Source organism: Aphis gossypii, unplaced genomic scaffold (assembly GCF_020184175.1).
Source record: "Aphis gossypii isolate Hap1 unplaced genomic scaffold, ASM2018417v2 Contig00600, whole genome shotgun sequence".
Taxonomy (NCBI): Eukaryota; Metazoa; Arthropoda; class Insecta; order Hemiptera; family Aphididae; genus Aphis; species Aphis gossypii.
The window spans coordinates 1-14,150 of NW_026083187.1; the positions used below are offsets into that span (position 1 = coordinate 1).

The 14,150-nt window shown below is 28.9% G+C and overlaps 3 protein-coding genes across 3 annotated transcripts; 2 read left to right on the plus strand and 1 right to left on the minus strand.

The window, feature by feature from the left end:
- The first annotated feature begins 1,022 nt into the window (after positions 1–1,022).
- On the plus strand, positions 1,023–3,130 carry LOC126554777 (uncharacterized). Its single transcript, XM_050209809.1, has 4 exons — positions 1,023–1,389; positions 1,554–1,755; positions 2,200–2,300; positions 2,421–3,130. The coding sequence occupies exons 1-4, from the start codon at positions 1,186–1,188 to the stop codon at positions 2,856–2,858; spliced, it is 945 nt and encodes a 314-aa protein (XP_050065766.1). The 5' UTR covers positions 1,023–1,185; the 3' UTR covers positions 2,859–3,130.
- Positions 3,131–3,703: 573 nt separating this feature from the next.
- Positions 3,704–5,619, minus strand: LOC126554776 (putative nuclease HARBI1). The gene is made up of 3 exons (XM_050209808.1): positions 5,106–5,619; positions 4,641–4,802; positions 3,704–4,502 (listed from the first exon to the last, which is right to left on the minus strand). The coding sequence occupies exons 1-3, from the start codon at positions 5,342–5,344 to the stop codon at positions 3,791–3,793; spliced, it is 1,113 nt and encodes a 370-aa protein (XP_050065765.1). The 5' UTR covers positions 5,345–5,619; the 3' UTR covers positions 3,704–3,790.
- A 3,634-nt stretch (positions 5,620–9,253) lies between these two features.
- LOC126554775 (uncharacterized) lies at positions 9,254–10,754 on the plus strand. Its single transcript, XM_050209807.1, has 3 exons — positions 9,254–9,798; positions 9,873–9,980; positions 10,063–10,754. The coding sequence occupies exons 2-3, from the start codon at positions 9,896–9,898 to the stop codon at positions 10,752–10,754; spliced, it is 777 nt and encodes a 258-aa protein (XP_050065764.1). The 5' UTR covers positions 9,254–9,798; positions 9,873–9,895.
- The last annotated feature ends 3,396 nt before the right edge of the window (positions 10,755–14,150 follow it).

Consider the following 14,150-nt stretch of genomic DNA (forward strand, 5'->3'; position numbering starts at 1 on the left):
ACACCACATCTAAAAAAAAAATGTATTTTTTTAATAAATTGTACTACTTTTCAAGTTTATAATTCACACCAAATAAAATTTTAAAAAGGGGCATTATCTAATCTGTACCTACTAAATTATAATTATAATAAATGTATATATATATAAGTAATTTTGTTTGTAGCAATAATTCATAAAACATATCAAATCAATCATACTTTAATTATAAAATAATAATACCCTTAGTAAATTCAGTGGAATTAACGTTGTATCACGTATACCACTCCCCGTTGCGAAAATGATCACTATATTCATATTATTCCTGAATATGATAGTCATACATAGCAATATCGAAAACACACGAATATATCTTACATTGTGTATGAACCACCTGATGTTATGTCGATTAATAAACATGGGTACTTTATGTCCCGAGACACAACCCCTAAGACTAGGAGCAAGTGAATTACCGTGTGAAGTTGAATTGTTCGTAAAACCGTCAAGTATTCCAACATCTTGTCCCTACACTATCTTGAATCACCCGTAGTATTTATCACCGATTAAAATATCAAAATGAGTGGATTTTACAATAAAAACCACTGACAATGTAGCTGTCTCTTGCGAAAATAGGGACCAGGCCATAAATATACAACTAACTGGAAATGGGGTGCTAGCATTAAAGGAAGACTGCAGGGCTATACGCCACAAATGGTGTTAACCCCAAGTAGACATTTAAATTCCACACACTACAAGATTAATCTCCGATGTAGGCATCACAACAAACTAACAATTCCCACGACTTTGAAAAGAAAAATTAATAATAGCAACACACATACCAACTCCGTAATAAAATTAACTGACTTAGGGCCGTTCTTACAATGTCCGGTTAAGTGTCGGTTAATGTGGCAGTTAACTAACCGTAACATTTCCTGATTAGTCTCGGTTACCGCTATTTGTTCTTACAACCTCCGGTTAGTCACTGTATAACTAACCAACAGTTTAACCATAAGTGGTTCCCAAAACATGCGCAGATGACTGAATTTTATATTGTGCGCATAAACATCGAATTTGTGTGTTATCATAAATCACGATTATTGTGATAATCATTATTATTATTTATTATTCAGTACCACCGTGTTTCTGACGTTTCTGTTGTTACGATATTTTTACGTTTTGAAGCTATTGTAATAAACCGTCAAACCGAACATGTCAAAAACTACTGGCAATTCTAAACGAGCGCGTTGTAGCAATTTTTCGGCATTCGAAGAAATCACATTAGTTGATTTGGCAGTAAAACACTCCAGTGTTCTGGAGTGTAAAAAATCGGACCATGATGTTTGGGAAGCCAAAAATACATCTTGGAAACAAATCCAAGCTAATTTTGTCACCGCAACAGGCAATAACAGAGATGTAAGTAGGAATTACATACATATTAATATTCTTAATTTTTATTACCGTTGAATTGCCATTTGAGGCAACATACATGCCAATGTCCATACTTACCTATTTATTTTAGATACATGCATTTTCTTTACATATATTGTTACATTATTATATTATTGTTTTATTTCCAGGTTCAAAACCTTAAGGACAAATATGAAAACCTTAAAAGGAAAACAAAAAAAATAGAAGGGGACAGGAAAAAACAGATTTTCCAAACTGGAGGTGGAGCTCGAGCAAGTTGCTCTGTTGCACCAGATACCCATAATACTCTACTTGGGATTTTAGGAGTATCGGCGGTAGGGTTAAGCAACCCTTTTGATGGAGATAAACCAGGTAGTATTTGGTTTTTTGTAACAGTTTTATTTTGGGAACAAATGTACTTTACCACCCCATGTAAATTTTTCGATTTTTTTTTTGGAACTTACTTATAGTAACTATTTAAAAACAATAGTTCAATCAGAATTTGTCGGTCGGATTTAGTTTATACATAGTAAATACGATTTTAGATAATAATTAATATTATATATACGATTTTAGATTATCTTATAAATACGATTGCACCATTGTTCTAACAGTTACTATAAGTAAGTGGGGGTGATAAAGTACATTTTATCCTTTTGTTTTTTAATATAATTTTTAAATATTATTAATATTCAATATTTATTTCCTTTCCAATAATATTCACAAATACTTTTACATTTTTTTATTGGTTTTTAGTCCATTAAAAAATAAATTATTATATTATAATTATCCTATTGAAATTGGTGTTTATTCTAGGAGAACCATTAATAAAATCGCTCACCGAAGAAGATATTGTTGTAGTTGGCTATGATGAGACTAATAATTGTGATGTTACAGACTACATAGATGTTCATTTGGTTAGTGGTTTTTTTCATATTTTTTGTATTTTTATGTCATATAATTTAGAATGCAATTTTGTAATTATATGTCAATGTTTAACCAGTGTGTTGATTTATTATTTTTTGAATGTTAACCAGGAATCTGATGTTGAAGATAATATGGACATATCAATTGTTGCCAGTAATGCCAAACCTACATCGAGTTCCACATCCACATTGGAGATAAACTCTGCACCTGTGGTTCCGACGTGGTCCAAGTGGACTCCAGAGACATTGAAAAGCCAGAAGAGTTCAGAATTAACAAGTCCACTTACCATAAAAAAAAATAATAAGACTACACTAGGAGAAAGTGTGAAAAAATACTCTCAAGCTAAGGCAGAATTAATAAGTAAACAAAAAATGTATTTTGAAAATGAGGAGAGAAGAGCTCAAGAAAAACACGATGCTGATCAGTTAAGAAATAAAGAAAAACATGAGTGGGAAAGGGTCCACCATGAATTGAGGATTGAAAAATTAAGGCATGAGATTAACGACCTAAAAAAACGTAAATATAGGTTATATTTAAGTGTTAATTAATATTTATTTTTGCATTATTAGGTAGTTTCCTTGTTTTTAATATCATGTTTCAACATTTTTAAGTCATTTTTTGTAGTTTTTGTACAATGTGGGGCAATTTTAGATTTTAGAGCAAGTGTTAAACCCAAGTTTGGAAACACATTTAATTTATCTAAAATCTAACTTTGGATTTGGACTAGTACTACAAATTATAAATGTATACTTTTGTTTATAAATGTATTAATATTATAATCTATAATTGATATATTAAATTACTATTACAATATTCAAGGCTGGGCAAGTTAACGATTTTTTTTTAACTTGTTAAGTTAAGTTATTTTGAAAATAATTAAGTTAAATTAAGTTAAAAGTTACTCATATTTTATTCGTTAACTCGTTAAGTTAAGATTTAACTTTAAAAAAAAAAGTAACTTAACTTAGGTTAAAGTTAAAATTTTCTAATTTGCAAAAATAAAAAATTCCAGACACAAATATTATTATATATTATATATTATATATATATATTATGATAGTTATTGTTTATATACAATCAATTCTTTATATAATAGATTTGTAAGTTATTATTTTATCATCAATCATTTTCAAATGCAGGTTCAAAAGAATGATTGAATACAATATGTCACCTGATCAGAATAAATTCAGTTAAGAAATAGCAATTTTATTTATAATATAAACAACAAATTATAAAAATAAAATAAATTATTAAAAATAGAAATTATTATATTGTTATCATTTAAATATTATTATATGTACCTAATTAATTGTTAAGTATATTAGTATGTAATAGTATATATTAGGTATATCATTATTTTTTTTTGTTTGTATTGTATATTTTAAATAAATGAACAACATTAATCAAAGAATTTAATTAGCACAGTGTTTTTTATTTACATTATTTACATAATTAAATATGTACCATTATAATATATGTATCACAAAACAGCAAAATGTTCATTGATAAGAGCAGTTCTTACCGCGTGTGCTACACTATTATTTTGTTGCTGGATGGCTGCTTCTATTTCGACTATTTCATTACTTAAAAGTTGTACTATGTTTTCAATCTCATCAGTTGGTTGGGGATCGTTTTCTATACGTGCTATATTGTGTAGTATGGCACAAGATTGAATAACTGCCATAGTTGTTTCAATTTTCAAACGAAGTCCAAAAAATAAAACTGGAAATCTCCGTTTCCATACTCCAAATGTCCGTTCCACTACATTTCGAGATCTAATTTGAGACTCATTATACAATTTTTCTGCTTTTGTTATTGGATTTGCTAAAGGCGTCATTAAGTAGTGAGATAGTGCATAGCCTGAGTCTCCCAGAATTATGCAGTCTGAAGATTCAGGGAGCTCCATCCTTGCCTTAAGCCTACTATTCGAAAATATATTGCTGTCATGTGCAGAGCCTGGCCAACGAGCTACTATATCCATGAATTCCATATTGACATTGACCAATGCTTGGACATTAAGGGAAAAAAATCCTTTTCTGTTCCTGTATAGTTCACCATATTCTGTTGATGGAGATTGTACCTTAATATGTGTACAATCTATAGCTCCTATAACTTTTGGAAACCGAGCAAATCTATAAAATTGTACCTTCAGCTTTATTTTCTCCTCGGAAGTTTCAGGTAATCTGATATACCTTTAAAAACAAATAATACCAATTTAATTAGTTTACATTACTATAATCCAGAAACTGCATAAATTTCGGTATGATCAATGTAGGTATTGTACAGTCAGGAAATAACATATTATAAAAAATCTATTTAACATAACTTACTTATAACTTATCGAAGCCAGTGCGTAGCTCACTCGTTTTACAATCTGTCCAGCCGCCGCTATGCTAACACCACTGAAGTCACCAGCTGTAATTAAAAAATTTCCAGTAGCAAAAAACCTCAGTGTAAGCAGCAACTGTGTGATTGGAGAAATGGCATTATTTCTGAAACAAATAATGTTATTTATTATTAGCGGATGATAAGAACAGTCTTTAGATAATCATTCATGATTGGGTAAAATAAATAATTAGTTGGTCTATGATAATAGAAAAGTAGAAAATTTTGAAAGTGTTAAATGACTGGACAGTGACACTTCTCAAAATGAGGTGTCTCATATAACAGGAAAGGACCCAAATGTTTTATGCACTCATTGCACAACTGTGCGCAAAACAAACTGTGAACTAACTTATATAATGCACACTGTACATAGTTACAAAATATTACATTGGGTATATAAGTTAACTAACCTGTTAGTAGTGGTTTTGAGCTGATCGACAATTTCGTTTAAAACTTTTTTTACTGTTGATTTCGTTAAACGAAATCGTTTAACAAACTCTTCTTCATCGTACACTTCGAAATAGTTGACACGTGGATGAAAAGTTTTCTCTTTCCGAAGACACACATTAAACGCATTTATTTCATTTTCAAATTCTGACGAATCGCTATCTTCGTCAATTAAATTAGCATTATGCACAGCTCGAGACATTGTTGCAAAAATAATAATCAAACACAAAAACAGTATAACGCCAGTAAGTTGTCAAGGACGCACGAAACGTTATATTATAACGTAAATAATTATAATATTATAAAATATATCGATAAAGTTTAATATTATTATCAATATTGTATTGATAACACAGCATAACCGGAAGATTGTGGTTTAACGGAATGATTACCGGCAGAATTCTGCCGGTAAGTAAACCTACCGTTAAATACCTTGTTTACGGTAACTTAACGGAGACTAATCATTTAACCGGAGTATGTAAGAACCGACTGTCCGTAAAATATATGACTAACCGACGGTTAGCGTTAACCGACACTTAACCGGACTTTGTAAGAATGGCCCTTAGGACAATACTCGAAATCTATAGAAGAAATCGAACAACTTATACAAGAAGAGAAAGACAAACAAAACAATAAAGATACTACAGACCTTCACTCATATTTATTCTATCTTATTCTAATAATAGTAGACGGTATACTATAATAAAATATAGACACAAAGTAAATCAAATACGATCAATAATAGAACTAGACGACATCTAATATTATCAAGAGAAATGAATGAAGTTACGCGAATAATAATAATTTACATAAAAATCTTCTCATGTTACAGATAAAGAAACATTGAGAGTCAAGATAATTTTATTTTTTCAAATAATTAAGTAGTTGCCAAATTAATAAATTAGTAATAATGCCAATTCAGCCAAATTCAAGAAAGGATACCCAGACGTATACTATATTTAATAATGCTACGCCATTCACTTAGACATGACAATCACGTATTCCGACACGTGCTAGAACAAATAATACTCATAATGAGCCTACGTGTTTAACAAACCATTTGTACATTGCGAACGAACAACTACAAATACCCTATACAATGATTGAAATGAATAGAATAATCGAAATTATTACGATGACACTTAATTTAATAATACTAGTGCGCGAGATACGTGAGCCAACGTGTAACCAAATAGCAATACTAATAGACAAACTAAACACAAGCGTCTGGAGCGGAATAAAATAAAATAAAAATAGATAAAAACAAAAAAAAAAAAAAAAAAAAGAGGAAGGAAGGATTAATATTTTTTTCTATATATATATATTAATTATTATATTATGTTACAGTGACAAGATTAAATTTGTCATAGTGGATTTTGAATTCACTATGATAAATAGGAAGGATTTACTTCTTGTATCGGGGTCAATGTCAAACAGTTTAGAAAAAAATAAACCAGTAAAATTAGAAGGAAACCTATAGTCTTTACCACGACAAACAAACTCAAAATGCTTCAGGATAGGGAAGTTAAAAAGGTAATGCAAAGTGTTGGTAGAATATTTAGAAACAAGCCAGAGTTGTTACTACCATTATTGGGGCAACTAGAAGCTAGTTTAAAGCTTAAAGGGGAACAACTCTGTCTACTACATATATAAACCAATATTGCACACTGATAACAGAACCAGTCATAGTTTTTTGGAATGGGACAACAGACAAGGAAATATTACAAAAATTGGGATTAAACAGAAGAATGCTAAACATTACATCATATAGCGATAATAATGACAATTATTTCAACTTAAAACTTCTAGATATAAGTGGACTAACTAGTAAATTATTGTACTCAAGCGAAATAGGTTACCAAGAAAAGAATGGGAGAATGTTAAATTTAATGGAGACCCATGATCTAATTTGTAAAACCAACCATAATATAACCCATAGTCATGACCCCATAGCAGACGTAACAATCACAAAATGTCTGTTTAACTATATTATAAAAGATATGGGACCGATACAACTTTATAAGTTGTGTAAATAAAAAAAAATGAGAAATATTTGACCAATAGATTAGGGAGCGTCACATATATATAAATTATGTATAAAAAAAAAAAAAAAAAAAATGTTTATGTATTTAATTATAAGACAAAATTGTATTTTAGTTGTAAGACAAATATATGTCATATAATATATTGTTAAATTAAGATATTAATAACTTTAATTTTCAGCAAATAATGTCTATGGACGTACTATATTTAATTACAACTTAAGAGACTAACAAAAAAATAATAATAATATTTTATGTTAAAATTTTAGAATTTTGTAAAACACTAACACTAAGTATTAAGAAATCTTACATGTAAATTTTATTCTAGATTTCTGTTTAAAGATTTAAGCATAAATCTTTTTTTTGGTAGGGAGGTGTTACGGACCTATACTGTCCGTATCGATTATTTTATATGCATAAGATCATACAATGTCAAATTTCCTAACTTGTAAAATTAATACCACAGGCACACGAGTACAGGACACGAGAGAGTAGAATATTATATTAATATAATAATTTGACAATTAAAGTAAATTCACACGTCTCTTTGCAAAAGTCGAAACTCGGTGTCTTAACGATTCGATAAGAATCATGGGTAAGAATACACAAGCAGTCGTTCCGGGACCCCTCGTATGACGAAGTCACCGCCCACTCTTGTAAGAAATCATATATAAGAGGGATCGAGACAAGAGCTCGACAGACGGTTACTGTATAACCAACGAATAGGGATATCTATGACACTCAGAGCCGGTCGTAACACCACTCAAGTCATTTTGATATCAGTTTCTGAGGCAGGTCGTAACACCACTCACCATCTTATTTTATATATTCTACATTAAGCTTATATTATTTGTATTCGTGCAAAAATTATTTTAATAAACAATTAATTTATACTTGAACAACACGACGTATTCATTTTGTACGTTGATGCATGAATCGACCTAGTCGGGACGCAACAGAAACGAGAAAAAGCTAGTAACTATTTTTATATATGTGGTATATATTTATATATACCACAGAATATATTCCGTGTATATACCGCACATTTACTACAACTAAGCTGATTATAACAAAAATAATAATAACTATAATTAAGTGTATAAGACGTAACAACACAAAATATTGTTTACGATGTATCTGTGTACAGTAGCGGATCGTGCCTAGGTGTACAGGTGTGCGCACACCACATAGATTAATATAGATATAATAGTGAAAATGTATAATAGTAATGTATACTAATTAATTATTTTTAATAAAATATCTATTAAACTGTAGGTACCTATTTATTATATAAAAAAAATTAGTTTTAAAAATAAAAACAACAATTTATTATTATTATACTCCTAAAATTTTAATCGAGTTATGTAACAAATACACATCAATTGGTGTGCAGCTCAGTCTGAACACCGCCATCCGTGTAAATACGTTTGGCTATTGAGTGGGGGGTCGGCACTTATATGTGACTTTGGTGTGTCTCCTCCCTACTGCACATGTCGCACTGGTCGCTCCGCTCGCGATACCTATGACCTGAACCTCACACACGGTCAGGGGGTTATGAACTTATACCTATTGAACAACGTCTTCTTAAATATTAGTTCATGGAGTTTAACAAAGCGCTAGTAGTATCAGTTTTTAGTCACAATTATATTCATGCGTTTTGCCGCTTTTTGTTCAATTTTTAATTTATTTAATTATATCATAGACAAAGAAAATAATATATAATAATATCAACGTCAATTGGAAACTACACCATTTTCGTTGTCTATGATTATTTGTTATTTTGTTTATTCTTGTATTTAGTTTTAATTACTTACCACGTCAAACTTCCACATCACAAAGATAGACAATACCATCGTACAAAAAATAAGTATATTTAATGTTTTAAATTGAAAAATTTTTTTATAAAATAAACACATATATTTCAATTTCAGCATGGCATTTTTTTTTTAAATGTGTGGTTAAAGGCTGTGTTTCAAATTCTGAAAAAATAATATTTTTTCAGTATGCAAGATTGATGACTGTCGTATTATGGGTAGAATAGAGCTGCTATTCCTCCAGAATCCTCCTCCACAGTATTTCAAAGGAAAAGATCAGGAAAACCTATCAAATTGTGGAAGACATTTTGAAACCATATGTATTAGTCCTGGAAACAACAAAAAACTAAAAAACCGATCCCTACCAACTTTTAAATCTTCCATGTAACATTTTGTCTTTAATGTATGTGTAGCATGTATATGTTCAATGTTGTATGAATAATAATCGGTTAAAGTATGTATTTATTTAAATATATAATATCTTTTGTTTTTTCTATATTAGGTAAATAAAGAATAAATTATTATTAATTTCTTTAGTTTTATATCTAAGTTTTTAGAATTTTAGAATAATTTGAATATATTTACATTTTAACAAATCAAACCTTATACTTACTCATATTTTGTTGCTTGTGTTTGTATGTAATATGTATGTATGTTTGTACTATGTATGCATGTATGCATTTGATAATTTAATATACAATTTGCTTATTTATATCTAGTAGAATCAGCTGAAACTACATTACATTGGTCCAATAGAGTATCACCGTCAGTATTGAAACAAATACCTATACAACATAATGGTGAGCCATTTAAAATAAACCTTGAATTTTCGTTAAATTTTATACAAATAACTGTGTATATTGTTATATGATAGATAATATAAATGGTATTGAACCAATGGAAACATCACCCAATAATGATTTGGAAATTCAAAATCTTACTGGCCATTCATCAACAGTGATATCAGAAAACATAAACCAAAGTATGTCATGAAGTTGAGATTATTTTAATTAAAATATTATGTTTTATTATTTCGAACATTAATTTTAATATCTGTTTTAAAGGATTTGCCTGTAAGAAGAATTTGTTCAATGTTTCTAAGACTGTAAATTATGAAAAATGGCAAAAGAAGTGCCAGCAAAACCCAAACATCATTGTTAGGAGTTATATATGCAAACGGCAATGTCAGTTAACACCTAAATGTAAAAAGTTATACTTGTCAAGCATAAAATTAACTAAAAAATTAAATCGTTGTTCAAAACAAATTAAAACTTATAAGAGTAAGGCAAGAATGGCTCACAAACTTTCAAAAGATAATTCGCTTAACCAACTTATTAATAAAGTTGATAAAATAACATACGGTTTCATCATGTCTCAAATAAAGAATCAGTCAAAGAAAGTTCAGGGACGAAGATTTACTTTAGACGATAAAATATTAGCTCTTTCAATCTACAAGCAAAGTCCAAAGACATATACATATCTTTCAACAATATTTTCATTGCCCTGTCGAAAAACCATTATGGGGTTGTTAAAAATTTTTATTTTTTTGCCTGGAATAAATCAACACAAAATTGATCATATCAAAAATAGAGTAAAACATTTAAATTTAATGGATAGAACTTGTTGCTTGATGTTTGATGAAATGTCACTACAACCAGAATTAACATATGACAAACATGTTGATAGTGTTTTTGGTTTTAAAGATTTAGGATCAAACCAAAGAGATTTTAAGTTGGCAGACCATGTATTAGTATAAACACTAAATTGGTCCGTGGTTTGGGGAAAAAATTTAAACAGCCCATTTGCTATTATTATGTCTAAGGAACTACAAAAACTTTTGATTTGGTACAATGTATCCGTCAAGTCGTTCAAAGTATACTAACAACAGGATTAAACCTGGTTGCTACTATATCCGATCAAGGAAAAACCAATGTTGCTGCAATCAATAAATTAAAACATGAAACATCAATATCATTTTTAAAGCAAGGACTAGACAACTGTAGTGAAGGATATAATAGATGGACATGAAGTTGTGCATATATATGATCCACCTCATTTGCTAAAGTGCATTCGGAATAATTTATTAACCAAATATGTCAAATTTACTTTAAATAAAATTGAGTATACAGCATCATGGAAATTCATACACAATTTATATTTTTGCTGACAAGAGTAATGAAGATATGGGTTTTAGAGAGATTAAGGCATTACCACAATGAAGAAGAGTATGTTGTCATAGAAAAAATGAGAAAAATGAAGGTATCTATTGCTGCTCAGACACTTAGTCACCGTGTTGCATCAACTTTAAAACTAATGAGTGAATTAGGTAATTTATATATTTTATAATAATTAAATTAAGTATTAATCAATTATTAATGGATACAATTCTTATTTTTTCAGCACCTTCTAATCCTGATCTTGGTAGTAATGCCTTGGGAACTGCTGCATTCTGTTTATTTATGGATCAATGTTTTGATTCAGTAAATGCTGCTACAAAAAATGCTATGGATGGAAAAATCCTAAGATCAGTAGTCACGAGTTCATCTTCACATATCACATTTTGGAATACATCTATTGAAGTTTTTAAAAGTATGAGATTTGTTCATTTAAACAAACAAACTAACATTACTAAAGTCTCTACTCCTCCGTGTGTCAAAAATTGGATAGTCACATTGCGGTGGGTTCAAATATGTATGGCTTAAATTACAAAAAGTTGTTTGTTTTAAATATTTTATATCACAAGAATATCATATAACCAGGACAGTTTGGAATGTTTTTTTTGGTTCGAGTCGTCAGCATGGTGCTAGAAATATTAATCCTACCTGTCACAATGTCACATTTTATGAATACTTTCAAACTCTCTCTTTTAAATAATTTTTCTTCAGTGAAATCGATTGGACAAAACTGTGAACACGATAATATTGATTGTTTATCAAATCTAAAAAGATTTTTATCAAAAACCCATTAATTGAATTAATACATACACAACTATTACTGTTATCTAATTAATTTACAATAATACATTATTATGACCAAACCCAATTCCCCCTAATTCAGGTAATATATTCAAATAATTCATATATGAGTGATATGGTATTAGGGTATATAACAGGTTTTTTTTAAATTTTAAAAAGTTTTTACAATTGTAAATGAATGTACGATTTGTAAATAGGAATTTAAATCACCAGTTCAGTCAAATAAACTTATTACAGCTCGACAGTATACAAAAAAAAAAAATCGCTCAACCAACCATCTTCATTTTTGTGTATATTAGTTACAAGCATTTTAAAATTGTTGAATCAGTCTGTAGATGATTTAATATATAAAAATGATGTTGGAAAACAACTTTTATTACTTATTGAATTGCACATTGATTTTGATTTCTCATGTGAATTACACAGATTAACAATTAAAAATATTATTATTAAACATTCAATTAATTTAACCTTGTTTACACTCTGCAAAAATATGAATAGAATTTTGAAAGGTGTATCTAGCCCACTCAACTCTAATGCTAAACTTAATAAAATTTCAGTAGATTTTTATAATAAACATTCAAGAAGATTTAAACCAAAGTTGTAGAAAACATAATTACCTTTGCCAAGTATTATAAAGGAAGAAATTATAATAATTTGTTCATTGTTGTATAATATAAATTTTATTTTATGTTTTAATATATTATTATATTGTTATCTTTGTCAGATTTTGTATTACTTAAACTTAATAAATTAAAATTGTATTAAAATATTTTATATAGACTATACACAATAATTTATTATAAATTATAATACTATTAATTATTATACATTTAAACAGATTAAACAGAAATTCAGATTCAGAATTGTATTATATGTTATCAGGCCCTGATATTTTTTATCATTACTATTGTCCCGATTTATATATTATTTCATTTTACCAAATAAAATTATGTTAGTTGTCAGTTATTGTTTGCCAGTGACACTGATTATATTGTGTACTAGTTTTCTTTTGCTTTACCCAGCCTATTATTATATTTTTATTATATTTTAATCATGAATTCGGTTGAACATCTTTTGGAAAAAGTTTTCTTTACATACTCTAGATGAAAAATTAATATAAAAACATTAGGAAGGCCTATGCCTGATTTAAAATTAACCCAAGTTTTAAAAAAAAAACACGCCAATTTACTCGTACATTTACAATGACACTTATACAAAATATAATAATTGGCTATGCGGTTGTGATAAAAGAAATGCAATTTTTTGTTTTCCGTGTTTATTATTTGGTGGAGAATTAGTATGGACCAAAACAGGAATGACCGATTTAAATCATTTAAATGATCGAATGAAAAAACATGATTTAACTGTTAAACATATGAATAACACCTTAAATTTGGCTACATTGGGTAAAACAAATGTTCTTTCAATGTTAGATAGCGGTTATAGAAGAGGTATTTATTTTATATAATTTTTAAAATCATCGTCATTAAAATAGTTTTTCTTACTTAGGCATTGAGTTACATAATGAGAAAGTTTCCAACAACCGATATATTTTAAACATCATAATTAATTGCGTTCGATTTTGTGGTGCTTTCGAATTAACATTGAGGGGACATGATGAAAAAGATACATCTTTGAATCCGGGAATTTATCGTGGTTTAATAAGCTTTAGTGCAGAATTAGATAACGCATTGAAAGTTCATTTAGAAAAAGCAACGGTATTTAAAGGTACGTCAAAAACTATACAAAATGAATTATTAAAGTGTATGTTAAATATTTGTCAGCAAGAAATATCTATAGAAATAAAAAAAGCTGATTATTTGTCAATAACAGCCGATGAGACTACTGATGTTAGTGCTATTTTTCAAATGGTTATTGTTTATCGGTACATTGTTAAGGATAAAGTTGTAGAGAGGTTTTGGGAATTTTTAAAGCCTAAAGCACATAATATAATAATGTAATAATACATAAGTATTAGCTGAATGCATTAAAGAACAACTTGACCAACATATAGGCAATGAACTAATAAATTAAATGCTCAGACATATGACGATTGACGGCGCTTCCGTCATGAGTGGAAATATTAATGGAGTTCAGGCTAAAATTAAATTTCATTATTCAAATACTAATTATGTACACTGTTACGCACATCAACTTAATTTAGTTATGGCTAA